The sequence below is a fragment of the Pan paniscus genome, chromosome 9 (assembly GCF_029289425.2).
Source record: "Pan paniscus chromosome 9, NHGRI_mPanPan1-v2.0_pri, whole genome shotgun sequence".
Taxonomy (NCBI): Eukaryota; Metazoa; Chordata; class Mammalia; order Primates; family Hominidae; genus Pan; species Pan paniscus.
In genome coordinates, this window is record NC_073258.2 from 103,311,330 (window position 1) to 103,330,713 (window position 19,384).

Genomic DNA, 19,384 nt, shown 5'->3' on the forward strand with positions numbered 1-19,384 from the left:
CTACCTATCTATCTATCATCTATCATCTACCTATATGTATCTATCTATCTATCATCTATCTATATCTCTATCTATCTATCTATCTATCTATCTATCTATCTATCTATCTATCTATCTATCTGGTCAGTTTGTTTTTTGAGACAGGTTCTTGCTCTATAGCTCAGGCTGGAGTGCAGTGGTGCGATCTTGACTCACTGCAACCTCTGCCTCCCAGGTTCAAGCAATTCTCCTGCCTCAGCCTCCTGAGTAGCTAGGATTACAGGCACCTGCCACCATGCCCAGCTAATTTTTGTATTTTTAGTAGAGATGGCGTTTCGCTATGTGGGCCAGGCTGGTCTTGAACTCCTGACCTCAAGTGATCCACCTGCCTTGGCTTCCCAAACTGCTGGGATTACAGGCGTGAGCCACCACACCCGGCCATAATTTTTAAATTTTATGTAGAGATGTGGTTTCACCACGTTGCCATGTTGGTCCTGCGTGGGTCAGGTGTCTGCCCCTGCTCCAAACAGCTGTGACAGGAGATGGGATAGTACACAGTTGGCATGAAGGCCTGCTATAGGTCAGGCATACTTATTAGAGAAGAAAGACTGTTAGAGAAGGGAACTGATGACTTGAAAATGAGTCCCCCGCTCAAGTGATTCTCCCGCTTTGACCTCCCAAAGTTCTGGGATTACAGTCATGGGCCACCACACCCAGCCTATATCACTATTTCTTTATCAGTGTTAGGTGTTCTCTACTCAGAGAATTTGCTCACTTGTACTACTCTCTGCTGTCCTTCCTTTCTGTCCCAATTTTGAGAGTTATATCATTATTGGTTTTGCTTGTAACTTTACATGATCTATGTAAATCTTTGCTTCTCGTTCCATTAGTTTCAGGGGCATCTCTCCATTCCCCACCCTGTAATAGGAGGCTCTCAAAGCCTCTGGCATTCTCTGCATCTCTCCCTTCCCTTCACCTCCCAACTTCCCATATTGTTACATTTTCATGACTGATACAACTTTTTCAGTCTGTATCCATCATTAAATTGCCTGAGCTTTATCAGTGTGCTCATTATGAATACTAAACAACCAATAAAGAGCATTTAAATTAATCATCGTGTCAACATTATTCAGCTCAGGGCTGAGCAGTGAGCTACAACCACACTTCTTCTCTCTGGTTCTGACATGACCCCTGCCTCTCACAGGAGAATTTTCCCTTCAGTTCAAATGTGCTCTCCTTTCTCCCACTTCTCTGATTACTCTTTGAGTAATTACTCTGATTACTCTTTGAGAATTACTCCTGTCACGTTTGAGTTTGTGGCCTTATATTTGGATCATGATTTTTATTATAATTCCTCATTTTCCCTTGGATATCTGATTGTCATTTTTCTCCATTGGGAGATGAAGTTTATGTCCCTTCACCACAGCCTATATATTTTACAGATTTTTACTCACCATTTCATATATTGTTTAGGAGCTATTTCATTTTTTCTTAAAAACCATCTTTTTTTTTAGGTCCCATTGACTTACTGTTGTAATTTGGACTGGTTACTTTCTAGCCCCGGAGCACAGCTATCATTCAGAGATTCTTTTTCCATCATTTCCCTATCTCACATCTTCTTTCTTGAATTTCATCCTTTGTGTTTGCAATATATTTTAAATTAGCTATCTCAGAAAATGTACACAAGAGATAGACTTTCTGAACTCTTGTCGTACAAAATTGAGTTTATGTTGGCTTCACACTTATATCAGTTTTCTAGGGCTGACATAAAGAAGTACCATAAATTGTATGGCTTAAAATAAGTCTCACAGTTCTGAAGGCAAGAAGGTCAAAAGTAAGGTGTCAGCCAAGTTGGTATCTGAGGGAGAATCTGTTCCATGTCTCTCTCCTAGCTTTGGGTGGTTGCCAGCAGTCCTTGGTGTTCTTTGGCTTGTAGTTGCACCACTCCAGCTTCTGCCTCTGTTACTGCCTGGCGTTTTCCTTGTGTGTCTCTGTGTTCTTCTGTCTTTACATGGCTTTCTTAGGACAACGGTCATTGGATTTAGGGCCCACTCCACTTCAGTATGGCCTCATTTTAACTTGATTACCTCTGCAAACACCCCATTTCTAAATAAGGTCCCATTTTCACAGGTACAAGGGATAAGCACTTCGACTTGTCTTTTTGGGGACACAATTCAACCCACAACCACACTGGATAGATGGTTTGGCTGGGTATATATAGAATTCTAGGATAAAAATAACTCATCCTCAGGGTTTTGAAGACCTTAATTCAGTCTAGCTTAGAATCATTTTTGCTGATGAGAAATCTGATGTCAGTTTAATTCTATTTTGTTGGAGTCCTTTTTTTTTTAAAAAAAATCTTGGGGCATGGTTAAAATCTCTTTATTCTTGGTGTTCTAAAATTTTAACGTGATGTTGGCTCTTTCGTTTGAAGATTCGTTTTTCTCCAAACCATTCACCCTTCTCAAGACTGGAAAATGTCCAATTATTTCTTTGATAATTTTCTTTTCTTTATTTTGTCTATTCTTTATTTTGTCTATTCTTCATTTTTGGAAATCTTATTGGCTGTTGTAGCAGACAAGGTTCAATGAGAGGAGCAGAACCACTAAGAATGATGTAAAATAAGGGATTTATTATAGGGATTTATACTCATACCGTTGTGGGAGCTGGTAAAATGATCTTGATTTGGCTGTTTCTTCTGCATCTGGTGCTGAACTTGAAGTTACAGGACAGGTGTTAGCGGTTAAAAGATAGAAGTAAAGTGGGGAGAGCAGGACACCTGGGACCTGTGAAGTGAGTAACAAGCTGGAACTGCTCTCCTTCTATCACAGGTGCTTGTGATGGCTTCTCCCTGTTGCTAAGTCTCCAACCTTGCTTCTGTGGGTGCCCCATAGAAGATACTAGTATTATTGTGTGGATCCACACTCAGGCCTTACTCAGGAGTTGGAGAAGTTGAAGGAAGAGATAATGTGGGAGCTGGAGCCCCGGGCCTGCAGTGTTTTGTGCTCACAATGTGAATGAGCAGAACCACGAAATTGTGCATGAGCTGCAACAGCACCAGACTCATATCAACCTTGGTAGAGCAAGTATTACTTTACTTCCATGGTCCAAATTCCATGTAGACGTTTCTTGTGGCCAGCCCTAACAAGAAACATAGAGAAAGGAATTCTGGGAAATAAAGTTTAGCTTAGTTAAGTTGACATATTTCAAAGCCGACAGAGTTGGGTATTGGACCTCCTGAATTGATCTTTTCTTCTTCCTTTTTCTGTCCTATTTTCTATTTTTTTGTCTTTCAGCTCTTCATTCTGAGTGGCTTTCTTTATCTTCCAACTCTTTTACATTATACTTCTCTCTTGACAATCATAAATTCAATTTTCAAGAGTTTCAGCTTATTCTCTGATAATTTTTAATACAATCTTAGTATTACTTTTGTTTTGTTTTGTTTTGTTTTGTTTTTGAGATGGAGTCTCACTCTGTCTCCCAAGCTGGAGTGCAGTGACACGATCTCGGCTCACTGCAACCTCTGCCTCCTGGGTCCAAGCGATTCTCCTCCCTCAGTTTCCCAAGTAGCTGGGACTACAGGTACCTGCCACCATACCTGGCTAATTTTTATATTTTTAGTAGAGACGGGTTTCATCATGTTGGCCAGGCTGGTCTCGAACTCCTGACCTCAAGCAATCTGCCCACCCTGGCCTCCCAAAGAGCTGAGATTGCAGACGTGAGCCACCGCACCTGGCTGATTACTGTTTTTTATGTGTGTAATGTCGTCCCAAATTTCTGTGAGAATGTCCTATTTTTTTTTCTCATACTTCTTCTATTCTGTAAATTATTTCTGTTTTTTCTGGGGTGAATTTTTTTGGTATCACCACCTTTTTCAATGAGTTGTTATTTTGTTCCCAATCTCATTTTAATAAGGGGTGTGGAGACTAAAGCAATTCCATCTTGGATGTTAATCCACCATGTTATCTTGTCATTAACCCCAGTTCTGTGAAGGCCTCCAAGATTTCCAGCTTATTTATTGTTCCTTGTGTAACAGTAGGTACTTACCATAAATTTCTGGTCAAAACAACCTTGATGTTACTGTGCTATGGTTGTCCTACCTGTCCCTTCTGAAGCATGTATACCCTTTCCCTATGGCATGTGAGTACTGGTTCTGCGGGTAATGGTGCAGGAATCCACCCTCTCGTCTTATGGCTGCCCAAGATAAGGCTTCTGTTTGTAAGTCACTATTAAATGTTTCTTTCTGAGAAACTGGATTTGTCAGCCTCTTTCTTCAGCCCCACAGCTTCCTCAGCCTTTGTGGGTAGATTTGCCTAGACCTGTCCACCACAGAACAATGCAATAAGAAAGCTGACTAGGAGCTTGGTGTCCATAGATGTTCTTGTTCACTCGTACATTTAAGTTAGGATGAGCAGATGGATGGAGCCTTCCCTATTCCCAGCCTCAAAGCCAAAATGTGGTTATTTTGTTCAGAGGCACAGAACCCAATTTAAATGTCCTGTTCTGTCTCAATTTTTTAAAAAAACTTGTTTAGCAAAGAACCCTTTGATATTTTGCCTGGAAGTGAACATCTGGCTCTCTGCCATTTTTGTTAAAGGGATGAAATGAAGTTAATTGTCTTATACACATGTACTCATACACAGTTAATCGCCTAATACCATTTTTCACCCTGCCTTCATTAAACCTTCTAACTGAGATTTCAAAGCCTCTGAGGAGTTGGACAATTTTAACTCCCATTTTCACTGTAGGCCTCTTTGTACATCCTAGGCTGAGGCTGGTATGTTTTGTCTATCAGCTGTATTAGATCTTACAGAAATTAATTGAAATCCCTTGTCCATTGCAGACCTCCTCCTGCTCTGTTTTATTCCTTCACTACTGCTTAAAAGAAATCTTTGAAGGGAGGGAAGACAAATTCATGTGCTAAGACCTCTTTCTTAAACTGGAGTTTATTGACTTTAAAACCAGAAAAATAACAAGTAATTTACAAAATACACCCAAGTCTTACGGACTTCTATAAATATATAGTACCCTGGCTTTGGAATACAGATTTTTTCTTTTGAGACAGGGTGTCGCTCTATCTCCTAGGCTGGAGTGCAGTGACGTGATCTCAGTTCACTGCAACCTCTGCCTCCTGGGCTCAAGTGATCCTCATGCCTTTGTCTCCCAAGTAGCTGAGATTACAGGTGCCTGCCATCACACCTGGCTAATTTTTGTATCTTTAGTAGAAAGGGGGTTTTGCCATGTTGGCCAGGCTGGTCTTGAACTCCTGACCTCAAATGATCCACCTGCCTTAGCCTCCCAAAGTGTTGTGATTACAGGCGTTAGCCACGCGCCCAGCTGGAATTCAGGTGTTTTTTATTTCTTAAAATATGACAGTCTTTTCCTCAAACAAGTGTCAAAAACAGGCAATGTCACCTTAATCTTTTACTGGTTTTCCTTTCTCATGGGATGGTACAGAATTAGAGTATGATAGGGTCCTGGGTAAAAATGGTAGAAGGGATACTAAGTATAATACAATGAAATAGTTGATTCTCTTTAGCTCAGTGGTTCCCAACTGGGGGCTATTTTTCCTCTTAGAGGATATTTGGTACTGTTTGAAGACTTTTTTGGTTGAGAGAACTGAGGATATTCTATTGGCATCAGTGCATAGAGGCCAGGGGTAACTGTAAGCATTCTTTTTTTTTTCTTTTGAGACAGGGTCGTGCTCTGTTGCCCAGGCTGGAGTGCAGTGGTACAGTCATGCCTCACTGCAGCCCTGACCTCCTGGGCTCAAGCAACCCTCCCACCTCAGCCTTCCAAGTAGCTGGGAGCCCAGGTACGTACAATGATGCCTGGCTAATTGTCAAATTTTTTGTAGAGATAGGGTTTTGCTATGTTGCCCAGGCTGGTCTTTAATATCTGGGCTCACACAATCTGCTCACCTTAGCCTCCCACAATGCTGGGATCACAGGCATGAGCCACTATGCCTGGCCTAGTATTCTTAATACATAGGACACAACAAAGAATTATGTAGTCAAAAATGCAAATAGTGCTGAGGTTAAGGACTTTTTCTCTTGTGCAACAATGTGAATATACTTAACAATACTGAACTGTACACTTAATGGTTGAGATGGCAAATTTTATGTTACATGTATTTTACCACAATTAAAAAAATGGGTCCTTATTTGCTAGGAAAAATTTCTGTTTACCAGTTAGTTTTATGCTATTTGATCAGAAAGAGAACATTTTATTTACTTCTATGCTCTGTTAGAGCTTACTTCATTGTCAAGATTGAAGGATAATATGTGGTGAAATACAGAATGGAGCCCGTGTGTGCAGATACCCTAGGAAAGCCAACTAAGCTACTGTGCCGGAATTTGCAAACCACAGAAATGAACTAACTATGGATAACTTAAGCAATAGACAAAATGTACTGGAAGGCAGTGCGGTCAGTTGTAAATCTGGAAGAGAAGCCCTACACCTAAGCTATGAGAAGGACAGGGCCCAGGGCAGCTTCAGGGAATCTGTCTGGGTGCAGGATTCAATAGGCAGTGTCTCCAGAGCCCCATGGCCAGGATGAATCCACCTATAACCCCTCCAGTGTTTTTGGGAGAGTGTCTGATAGGCCAAGCTTGGGTCCTGTACTCTTCTCCCAGCCCAGGCAGCTTGAGGCAACCTATGTGACATCTCACGAAGATTGTACACAAAGGGAAGAGGCAGTTTCTTGTCCTCAGAAGTAGGGTGATGGGATGCTGGGCAGGTAAGAACAATAGATATCCACTTTAGCTGCAAGGTAGATACTGCCTCCTGCTGTCTAAAATCAAAATACAAAGAGCTAAACAAACAACAAAATGCTTAAATCACCACTTTTGCTTACTGTGAACCTTAGGGAAATCATTTAATCTCTGTTTTGTCTTCTACAAAATGAAGAATTTGAATTTAATGACACAACTTCCTTTTCATTCTAGCATCATATATATATATTTCCTTATGTTTTAAAAGGGTCTTTGAACGCTTGTTCACATATACTTTATTTTTTGCCTGGATAGTGGATTCTCCTCTCATTTGATCTATTCTTGGAATGGCTTCCTAAGGCTGCAGGATAGTTCCGAATTTCGGGATATTGATCTGCTTTTAGGGTATGTGTGGGAAGTATAATTTTTATCAGTAAGAAAGTAAATTTCAATTGTTCATCTCCCTATAGAGAAAGCCATTCATGGGTGTTGGGAGTGTGGAGAAGGAGGAAGAAAGAGAAGCCTGAAACAGCAAAGCCCTTGCCAGCTCCGTGTTCTGCTAAAAGGTTAAACCTTGCATAGAGAGTGCTTCACCCAGAGAAACACAGTGGGTTTCTATGTGTGGAAAGGGAGGACCTGAGCTGAAGGACATCAGGAAAATGAGTTTCTGGGGAAGTGAGAAAGAGTGGGGTTTAAAGACAAGAGGCGTTGGGAGACAGGTGGCAAGAGGCTGCAGCCTGCAGAAGCAGGTGGCCAATAAGAAATTCCTGATCTGGGATAAGTAAAGGATTTGGGCTGGGTGCAGTGGCTCACACCTGCAATCCTAGCACTTTGGGAGGCTGAGGCTGCTGGATCACTTGAGGTCAGGAGTTCAAGACCAGCCTGGCCAATACAGTGAAACCCCATCTCTACTAAAAATACAAAAATTAGCCAGGGATGGTGGCATGTGCCTATAATCCCAGCTACTTGGGAGGCTGAGGCAGGAGAATCGCTTGAACCCACGAGGCGATGGTTGCAGTGAGCCGAGATCGTGTGCCACTGCACACCAGCCTGGGTAACAATGAGACACTGCCTCCAAAAAAAAAAAAAAAAAGGATTTGAAGGATGGGGATAATACCCATAATATCCAATTTTAGTTTTGTTCAATTTCATGACCCTTGCACAGTAGAAAATTCCACTATTTATGCAAATCTCCAGCAACATCTACATTCTCATTAAAGCCTGTAGCACTGGTTTGTAGAAAGTTAAAGAGAACAGGGTGAGACCAACATCTGCATTGGCATGGGGAAAAGGGAAGGGAACCTAGAGAGTGGCTGCGGCAGGAGAGGTTGCAGGAAAATCAGGAGGTGAGGGGCAGGTAGGAACTTGGAGCTGGAAGTGACCGTGAGGTGGTAAGTCTTAAGTTGTTGGAAATTCTCAGACATTTGTGGGAAGAATTGGACTTTCCAGAGGACTCAGAGTGAGAGCACGGGCCACAAAGGTAAGGGGAAATTAGTGTAACTTTGGGCCACACTAATGAACATAAAGAGGTGGAGCTCCCACCTTCCCTCTTGGGTGGAAGGGTGAGGTGCTGCGGAAGACCCCAAAATAGTGTGGTGGGATTATTTTTTTGTCTTAGTCTTTCGTTTCATTGTATAGTATGTCTTCACAGAAAGAGTGCTCCCAAATATAAATAAATTTACCATGGAATAAACATTTTATTTATTTGTGTATATAACATTTATTGACATCTACCCACTGCAAGTATAGAGGAATAAGACACAGTCACACCATAAAGGAGTTTATCCTTAAAAGGAGTGAAAGACATTCAAAAACCAACTGCAATAAAAAAGGGTGACATAATTGCTAAATGGAGTGGAGGAACAGTACTTATCAATTCTGATTGTGCAACAATGATATACAATCCAATGAATGAATGAATGGATGTTCTCCCCGAAGTTTCTATTTCTTTCTTGAATTACTTCTCTTTCCTATTGAGAGAAAAAAAAAGAACATTCTGATATGTAGAAAATGCATAAAAACCATCCTAAGATTATACAGGCAAAGGAAATGTCACAGAAAGTATAATCTATTATTCACTCAGCCCATTTCTTGTGCCTGGGACAAAGATTCTGAAGAACAACCTCCAGAGGCTAAGAAGGCGGGATTGACTGGAGTGTGGGCCCAGGGCTCAGGTACCTTTGCATCTTGTTTCTACCAGTTTACTAGATGTGTGACCTTAGGTAGTTTACTACTTAACCTCTCTTAGCATCAGATTACAAATCTGTAAAATGTGGATAATAATGTCTCATTGAATTCTTGAATTAAATGAGTTAATCCATGTGAAGTCTTGGGATACTGCAAGTACTCAATGCATGTTAGCTATTATTTATTTATTTTTTGAGATGGAGTCTCACTCTGTTGCCCAGGTTGGATTGCAGCGGTGTGATCTTGACTCACTGCAACCTCTGCCTCCTGGGTTCCGGCAATTCTAATGCTTCAGCCTCCTGAGTTGCTGGGACTACAGACATGCACCTTCACACCCGGCTAATTTTTGTATTTTTAGGAGACATGGGGTTTTACCATGTTGTCCAGGTCTCGAACTCCTGGCCTCAAGCGATCCCCAACCACCTTGGCCTCCCGAAGTGCTGGGTAAAGCCGTGAGCCACCGCGCCCAGCCAGCTATTATTTTTATCATTCTGAGTATAGCATTAGGAATCTTGTATCTTAATCACTTTCTTTGGAATCTATGTTTTCTGCTCATATTACTTTTTAGATTAACTCCCTACCTATACAGCCCACATAATTAAATTCTATTTCCATTTGTCCAGAAGTTACTTCTTTCCAACTCTGACCAGAGATGCCCTTTTGTCTAATACTTAAGGTTTTAATGCACTAGTCTCTTTTCTTCCTGTTAAATTTAATCAGCATGCCTCAGACCTTCTTTAGTCTCTTTGTATTTTTCTTAGGGTTCTAAAATATTTATAGACTGCTGTAGAATATTCCATGAGTTCCACAGTTTTATGTAAGGGGAGGATAGTATTTTCAGTTTTGTTCATGATAACTTTACGAACAATAGTCAGCATTTTGTGAATCTTTTGGACGGCAGTGGTTCTTTATGTCATATCTTTTGGGAATAGTTACACAGCATTTTCCAAAGTGTGTTCTCTGAAGTGCTAGTTTATGGGACTCATTGAGACCCATAAAAAGGATTATAATTTAGGAAACACTGAGTTAAACATCTGTTCAATACTCCATACTCTCTAATAGTCTATACACCTGAAATACAGTAGGTAGTGTTTCTTGAACTTATTCCTCCATAGCCTCCTTTTCTGGGAATCACCCTGTAGGACTAGTGTTCTGAGAATACAGTTTGGGACATGCTGATTTATAGCAAATGCTAGGTTGAACTGATATCTTAAATCCAGTGTCTTACTGGAATATTTCTCCCCTGAGGACAGTCCTCTATTATGTGGAAGCACTTTCATTGCTCACGTGATCATTTGAAGAATCTGAAGTGATCTTTTTGCAGTGTATTCTCTTCATCCTGATATTTTTACTGGCTAGGTTTAGTTATATCTGCTGATTTAAAGATGTCATTCTGTATTCTTTTATTCTTACTAGGATAAAAAGCTTACTGGGTAGTGATAGGCAGGAATATGTCGTAGAAAAAGTATGAAGTCACATAGCCCTCACTTGGAATCACGGCTCAAGCACTCGACAGTCACATGACCTTGGACAGTCCACTTAGCCTCTATGAACCTTACTTTCCTTATCTTTATCCAGAGACAGAGCTTTTTATTCTTGTCCTTTGATTTCTTTCTCAAATACTACTTTTGGCTGACTCAATACAGTAAATCCAAATCAGTGCACTTAAAAAAACTGAATTTGGAACTTGATTAAACCAAAAAAGCATAGATTGGGACAAGGGATATACGTAAGTATCAAGACCTGGAATGATAAGCAGTTTCTGTCCGTGGTTAACCACTTTCTCTACATGTACGTGCAAACAGGAAGAGCAGAGTCACTTATAATTATCTAGGGTTGAATCCTTAGGAGTGAGCCGCTATGAAGAAAGGTGTTTTGTCCCTCCAATCCACCCCTATAGGGGACACTCTCCTAAACTATTTAAACTGAGAGAGGAAGAGCAGTGGGTGGCAGCTTGAAGAAAATCTGGGCAATATCATTTGCATAATTTTACCACATGATACTATGTTACTGAAACTCACAATCAACATCTTCATAGTATATTACAGCCTAGTTACATTTTAGGTATCGAAGGTCCCCAGTTCCTCCCCTCAGTAGGCTTTTTTATATAAGTTCCAGTGTGGTTTTCCAGGTAAATACCCATTTCCCAGCCTTTCTTTTCCTACCCCACTCTAAGAAGAAAATGGGAAATCCTCTTATTTGAAATAATAAATATTACCATATAGTTTCTGAATGCCTTTAATATCATCCTGGGAAAGTTTAAAGTTTTGGGGATCTCCATTTCCATAGGTCGGATACATCACCGCATTAGGATCAGAGGAATGTCCCATACCCAAAGAATGGCCAAGTTCATGAGTTGCAGCATACAGGAAGTTAATTCCTACAACCGAAGAAGTGACAAACAGTAATGATAAAAATAGCTACATACATTATGGAATATTATATATAATATATGATATCATAATTTAAAAAAACTAAAGAAAAATACCCAAGTTTTAGCCCACGGTAGCTTATTTATTTGTTTCTAGGCTTTCAAAAGTGGAGAGGGGTTAGAAGGTTAATCAGAATAGGAGTGCTTTAATCTCATCACTACTTCTGCTTCTTAAAAATGTGTAATTTTTTTTATTTGCTTCTTTCATTCAGGCAGCAATACTCTGCAGTGGAAAGCAAAGGTTTTAAAAGCACTAAGACCTAGGTTTGAAATGTAGCTCCACTACTTACTAGCTGGACAACTCTGGACAGATTAATTGATGTTGCTGAGTCTCAGTTTCTCGTCTGTTAAACAGAGACAGTAATTTCTGCCCTCTAGATTTGTCATGATAACTAGAGTTTCTCAATATTTGGGAAGTCACGGCCATTCAATAAATGTTAGTGACTTTGGATATCAGAAGAGAGAAAGGTGGCTTTGAGAAAGCGAAGATTGAAAGGCAGGATCTCTAGGCAATGCTGGGCTTTGTTTTTGATTTTGATTCATTAACTTGTATTACATATATCCTTTGTTCTCCCTCATACTCATTGAAAGTCTTTGCAAGTATGTGGAAGGTGTGAGCCCGAGCGTTTGAGGAGTGGCCAGAGCTCTGGTGGTGTTGCATTGAATTGAAGGAAGCTGCCTTTAACCTACCTTAATTGGGAAGAAAGAAGAATGAAAAGAATACGCCAGATGCAAATGGGAGGCAGCATCACAATTTAACATAGATTTTCACAGCAAGGCAGCAAGCTATGGTGAATTCCCTTTGCCAAACACAAGTACAAATTTCCCTTTTAGGGCCAGTTGGTAGCCTTAAAAAAATTGTCTCTAATTGGCATTATTTATGCCAGAGCTTTCCTCCATTAGTTCTCTCATGTTACTGTAATATCCTACTATGTAAAACGATAAATATGATATACTAAATCATGGAGTTGGTTCTTTCTGGAAAATAGTGAATAATTCCAGAATTGCATATACTTCTCAAATATCATGGTTTCTACTTCTCTTTCTTTTCCATTTGGGGAATGTATTTTTTGGAAATATGAAGAAAGAGCTAAAATTTAATTAATTATTAATACATTCCAAGCACTGTATAAGCATTATCTCATTTAATTTAAAGAATCCTTGATGTGGGAACTATTTATATTTCCATTCCACAGAGGAGGAAACTGAGGCTCAGAGAAATTCAATAACTTGCCCAATGACACAGGGTAATTGGTAGACGTACAGCAAATTGGATCAGTGGTGCTTGACTCCATAGCCTGAGTGTCCATCTTCTGTGTGTGTAGCATTATGAGTATATTACATGAAATAATGCATTTCAGGCATATAGTACAGTGTTTGGCACTTAGCAAGGGCTCAATACTTATTATAAATTAATATAATTATTTAACTTAGTGTAAGTCCAGGATTTTAAAAAGGATGTGGAGTAGAAGAGACATGAGATGCTATACCTAGACTGCTACCATCCGTCCAGCGTTCATCCTCATCGAAGTGAGCATCTCCTCCGAGACCTGTCCCAGGCGCAAAGGCATGAGCCAGCGTGTTTCCTGGCCCATCAAATGGGTAGGAGTCCCCATGAGCTGAAAGAAAATGGAGTGATTGTTCTTAGTGACTGATTTTTTTTTTCTCCAGTCATTTTATTTTTCAGTTTATATGATTATTGAGGCTAGAAAAAGCAGCCCAGTCCAGGCCAGGCATGGTGGCTCACTTTGCGAGGCCGAGGTGGGCGGATCACCTGAGGTCAGGAGTTTGAGACCTGTCTGGCTAACATGGTGAAATCCCGTCTCTATGAAAAATACAAAAATTTGGACATGGTGGCACATGCCTGTAATCCCAGCTACTTGGGAGGCTCAGGCTGGAGAATTGCTTGAACTCAGGAGGCGGAAGTTGCAGTGAGCTGAGATCGCGCCACTGCACTCCAGCCTGGGTGACAAGAGTGAAACTCCATCTCAAAAAATAAATTAAAAAAAAAAAAAAAGGCAGCCCAGTGCAAGTAGCTGTCATTGTTATGTGCTGTTGGTTGCATTCACAGGGTAGTTTGGGTGCTTTCTTGGCCCAGACACTTTTCCTTTCACAGAACCATTGCTCATCACTGATAATCACCATATATTGAAAGCTTACTGGATATAGGACTTAAAATGCAGTTATATCTAACTTATGGTTGCATTTAAGCTTTTGTTAAATTTGACCACTTTGCTCAGCCAAAGGGTGGTGGGAGGGAGAATGAATATGAATACTGCATTTGACAAGTAATTTGTGCACCATTTCATAGGTGTTTTTTTTTTTTTCTTAAAAACCTAGCTTATTCTTCATGGGCATAGTAAATAGTCTCTTAGAGAGCCATGCTCAAGATCTCTTAAAATGGCTTTTGATAGTCCTTTAATGTGTGATGCAGAGCTGGTTATCTTCAAGGTGATATGAGGCCAGTCCAGTTTATCTAGCTCTTAAAAAACTTGTAGTGCCATGATTAGTGCTTTCCCATAACATTTTCTTCAGTGTTGTCAATATTGTGGGTTGAAGTTCAAATTTCAGCTACAGTAGCCGGACCATTCCACATAGAACAGACTGAAATGGGCAACATTTTTCTCTAAATTTGCACCATGAAACACTAGCAATTAAGAACAATTTATGTATATGGGTTTTATATATACATATATACACACACACACATATATAACACATATACTAAAAAAAAATGGGTTTTACATATAGAAAAACCCACGTAAAATATATATATATTTTTTTCTTTTGAGACATAGTCTTGCTCTGTTGCCCAGGCTGGAATACAGTGGTGTGATCTTGGCTCATGGCAACCTCTGCCTCCCAGGTTCAAGCGATTCTCATGCTTCAGCCTCCCAAGCAGCTGGAATTACAGGCATGCGTCACCATGCTCAGCTAATTTTTGTTTTAGTAGAGATGGGGTTTCACCATATTGGCCAGGCTGGTCTTGAACTCCTGACCGCAGATGATCCACCTGCCTTGGCCTCCCAAAGTGCTGGGATTACAGGCGTGAGCCACCACACCCTGCTGTGTTATATATTTTTAAGTTCTTTAATATGAAAGTTTCCATTTCCTACTTCCTTGCCACATGAAAGGCATTAGCAACAGGTCATATACCACTTCTCAGGGGCCTCTTGAGGCCTTTGGAAGCTGCGACTCTTTCTGTTGATTTAATATCGATGTTAGCTAGATATATTGTAAACATATAGTCATGTGCTACGTAATGATCTTTCAGTAAACAGATCACATATACAATGGTCCTATAAGATTATAATGGAGCTGAAAAATTCCTATAGCCCAGTGATATAGCAGCTGTGATAATGTCATAGCTCAATACATTACCTTTTCAATGTTTAAATACGTTTAGACACACAAATACTTGCCACTGTGTTACAGTTGCCTACCGTATTCAGTATAGTAACATGCTGTGTAGATTTACAGCCTAGGAGCAATAGGCTATGCTATGTAGCCTAGGTGGATAGTGGGCTGTATCACCTGGGTTTGTGTAAGTGTACTCTATGATGTTAGCACAGTGACAAGATTGCCAAAGGTCTCATTCTCAGAATGTATTCCCATTGTTAAGCAGTGCATGACTGTATACATAAATAATAATTCACGTTACAAAACAGGAGTTGGAAAACTTTTTCTGTAAAGGGTCAGATAACAAGTGTTTAAGCTTTGTGATCTCTGTCACAGTTGCAGCCTGAGCCCAAACGGTCATAGATAATAGGGAAATGAATGAGCCTGACTGTGTTCCAGTAAAACTTTATTTACAAAAACAGAAGGTGGGCTAGATTTGGCTCATGCATCATAGTTTGCCAACTGCTGCTATAAAAAGTGGCTCTATATTACCAGATTATAAAAATTATAATAATATTGCTAAATCTATCTATTAACTATCTATCTACCAATCATATCTCATTAAAGGATTTTAATCTTCATAAGAAAAGAGCACTGATATAAACCATGAACAAACAAAACAGGACACAGGATTAGCCTACAGGAATCTTTCTTACCTCCTCGCGCAAAGCCAATCATGATGTCAGCAGTTCCCCATACAACTTTCCTGAAATGCAGGGGGATCTCTTTGCCCCACATGTTTAAAGCCTTTGACACTAATCGATCCACTGTAATATGCGGTAAGTCTCGAGTATATGATACGATCCTAGTAGCAAACAAGAAAACAATGTTTGACCCCTTAGGAAACAGGCTTTATTGTTCTTGCCAAAATGAGCCAGAGCAAAACTAACCTGTAGGTGACCACTTTGGAAGTCCATTTTGGGCTATGTGGAAATAGTGAGTATTCTGCAACATCTGGCACTCCACATCTGGGCTTCTGCATTATTTCTATGACGCGGGAGTTTAACATTCCAGTTATAGGTAGGCCAAAGAATTTTTGCATCTCCTTGAGTTTGGCTTCTAAACTGTTGGCATTTTTTGTTTCTGAGTCATAGAGATAAAATCTCTTGAGATAGTCCTATTGAAAAGAGAGTAATTAATCTATAGTTCTTGTTTATTATATTCTTTTATCTTAGAAGCCTATACATCTCTTGCCTTTGGTTCCTGTGAATTCAAATAATGATTTGAAGACAGAATAATTACATAGTCACAGAGAAAAATAAGTGTGCATTAGTGAGGAGAAAATTTAATATTGCTAATGAAGCACTGGCGTGCCATTTCGTGAGCAAAAGAAAAGAATCCCTCAATTTTTAAAAAATCCATTTAAATGTTTTGGGGAGAAATACACTATACACTTTATAAAGCCTAGATGTGTGTAAGAGCAATCAGGAAGCATGTACCAGTCTGTCCTCAGGGGTATGACTGGGACCTTCTCTGTGTTATCATAGACCCTGTGGGGGAGATCTGAGGTCAACCAGCCCTATCTAAGGTCCAGCTGAGATGCAGTTCCAGCTAAAAGTTAAAGGGTCTTAAAATTTTAGCTCTGGGAAAAGATATTTGGAAATTATTAAATAGTTCAATTTAATAATCTGGTGAAGGAACCAAAGCTTATAGCAACTAAATGATTTATGTGCCCAGGTTCACACTTTAAATTAGTAGCTGAACTGGACTTGACTTTCCTGACTCCTAGGTCCTCTTTTCCCTCTTTCTGCTCGTTCCATTCCCAGCCCTTCTTTCTGCTGTTAAATCTCTAGTCAAACCCACTTTGGGAGATTGCAGTATACAGCAGGACTCCCAGGTTTATTCCATGCAAGGTTGGGTTCCTGGGAATTTCTCTAAAGGTTCTCAGTATCTGAATATGAGGATAGGAATCCAGCAGCACAAATACAACAACAACAAAAGTGAATGAACTAACAACAATAGCAACCTCACAGGAACATTTTTAAGCACTTACTAGAGCCAGGCACTTACATATTTATTTTATGTAAACCTCATAACCACTCTATGAAACAAGTATGGCATTGTTATCCCTATTTTATACATGAAGAAACACAGCTCAGAGAAGTGAAATAAATTGCACAAGGTCACCTTGTGAGTAACTGAAGGAGCCAGTATTTGAACTCAAGTGTTCTGACTTCTATACATTAGAAACATGTGTAGGGTTATATGATGCCTGATAATATTGTTGTTAAAATGATTTAAACATTGGCTCACTAATTTGCAGTTTATTTGGAGTAGATGGTAATGGTTACCTGTCTTAGGACCACTCAGGAATATGCAATTTATGTAAGAAATCTTATTAATATTGTGCCTTTTTTCTCCTGTTACCAACAATTGTCTCATTAAATACAACAAATACTTATTATTCATCCATGACAATTGATAACTGATCCTTTATTTAAAAACAAATAACCCATTTAATCCCTTCTAGAGCTACAGACATTACCAAGACACCCTCTGGAAGAAATCTCTCTGCTTTGTTGAGATGACTTTTCCTGTTTTTTTGTTAAACCTAGCTAACATCCCTCCAAGTGAAGACTAAGTTTCTGCCAACCTGCACTCTAAGTAAAGAAACTAAATGCAGAGTACTCTTTGTGGAGAATTCATTAGGTGGAACCATATAAAATTACTGTTTTGGAGATTTTAAAAGTTAAATACTAGTAACTTTATGTGGTTCAATCTAACTTATTATAACTGGAACTTTTTAAAAGTCTAAGTTAATGTGAATTAAAAATTGACTTTTCTTGTGCTTAAAGCCTAAATTTACAAATAATACTTATAAGTAATCATCCCATTAGTTAACCAAATAATAATTAGTAGACTGCTTATATTTATTAGACTGCTTATTAAGAAGCATATTGCAAGGAACATGATTTTTGAACCAGAAGCACTTGTCCTTGATTTCTATCTCTACCACTAATAAGTACACTAATAAATTTAACTTTGGTTTCCTCTTTTTATAGAACTAAGGATTAAATGACACAATGTATATATAAGTACTTTATAATCTACAATTGTTACATACATGCTAGTTGGTTTTGTTATCACCTCATTTACTTACTAGAATATCCCATGAGGTATAAAACACATAATATTATTTTTTCTACTGGACACATGAGAAAACAAAGTCAGATGTTAATGCCTTGTTTATTGGCATTGACTTGTTGGAGAGTTGTAATTTCTACCCATGTTTTCTGACTTCAGATATTTCCATTACAAACAGTATTGTAAATATACAAACAGTATATTTACAAGTTGTATCTTAAGAGGCAATATTCTGTATACTATAGAAAAAGAATCTCAAGTTATAATAAATAAAAATAAGAACTTAATTTAAACAATGTTACAGGTATTGTGTTGAATGCTTTACAACACCCTCATTTGGTTGATACCATTCTTATCTCCAACTTCCAAATTGGAAACCTGAAGCTTAGAGAAGTTTGATGACCTTCCTGAGTCTATCTACATAGTGAGTGGAGGGTTGGAACTCAAGCCCGATTTGAGCAGACTCTGAACCCTGCTTTTAATGGCTACTTGATGAAAACATACATTGCTTTTATAATCCGAAAAACTACCCCAAAGAAAATTCCACTGCAATGCTAACATGGGAAGGGAAATAATTGAAAAACACATGTCTTAATGCAGATGGCAAAAGAATGGAACCCCAGGTAAGTGGGCTGTGACATACCTGAGCCTGTTCCCACTGTAGCTCACTCATGCCTCCTGCCTCCCGAGGTAGCGGCAGAGCCAGGCTGCCAGGCAGCAGGCACACAGCACACAGCACGGTGAGTCGCATAGCTGCCGTCCAGAGACAATTGTTCTTGGACCTATGGTTGATTTGGTGTTTTCTGCTAGTGACTGCAGAAATTTATATAGCTTCTCAGCCTCGAATGTGGAAATAGGTGACTCATTTGAGTGTTTTCTTTCTTTTTAGAGTCTACAGAACTTTGAAAGTATGTGTTATTTTTCATTAACTAAAACGAGGAAGTATTCCATCGTTATTGGCAGGAAGCACACAATGTATTTGTCTTTCAAAGGATTTTTTTTTCTGTCTGCTGCATAAATTGACTCCATGAGAAACCTCATTTTTTTGCCAAAGTCAAATGACTGCTCTCATAGGTATCATTCAGGACATTATGGTACCATATATTCTTAAAGAATAATATATATTCTTAAATATATATTCTTATTATATGGTACCATGTATTCTTGAATACATGGTACCATGTATTCTTGAATACATGGTACCATGTATTCTTGAATACATGGTACCATGTATTCTTGAATACATGGTACCATGTATTCTTGAATACATGGTACCATATATTCTTAACAATTAAAAGGTTTGGAAAAGTGCACAAAACATGTAAATAATGAAATAATAATTAAGCAAATACTGTAACCGTCACCAAAGTCAAGAAATAGAACATCACCAAAATCCTGTGGTTCTCCATACAGGGGAAAGATGGCAGGAGGCAGATGGAAATGCTGCTATGTGGCTGGATTAGTGGCCACCCTATATACAACTGTGCTGTGTCCCCTCACCTTCCACGTCCCTTAGCAGAGCAGTGATAATTCCCTTCTTTGGGTCTCCTTTTAATCAGTTTATGTCTTTTCTTAATGGGGAACACTGCCT

General features: G+C 39.3%; 1 protein-coding gene across 1 annotated transcript; it reads right to left on the minus strand.

The window, feature by feature from the left end:
* Positions 1-8,365: 8,365 nt before the first annotated feature.
* Positions 8,366-18,591, minus strand: MMP7 (matrix metallopeptidase 7). The gene is made up of 6 exons (XM_003828383.5): positions 18,437-18,591; positions 15,600-15,826; positions 15,366-15,514; positions 12,801-12,929; positions 11,098-11,259; positions 8,366-8,662 (listed from the first exon to the last, which is right to left on the minus strand). Exons 1-6 carry the CDS (start codon positions 18,542-18,544, stop codon positions 8,634-8,636), a joined length of 804 nt encoding a protein of 267 aa, XP_003828431.1. The 5' UTR covers positions 18,545-18,591; the 3' UTR covers positions 8,366-8,633.
* Positions 18,592-19,384: the final 793 nt, after the last annotated feature.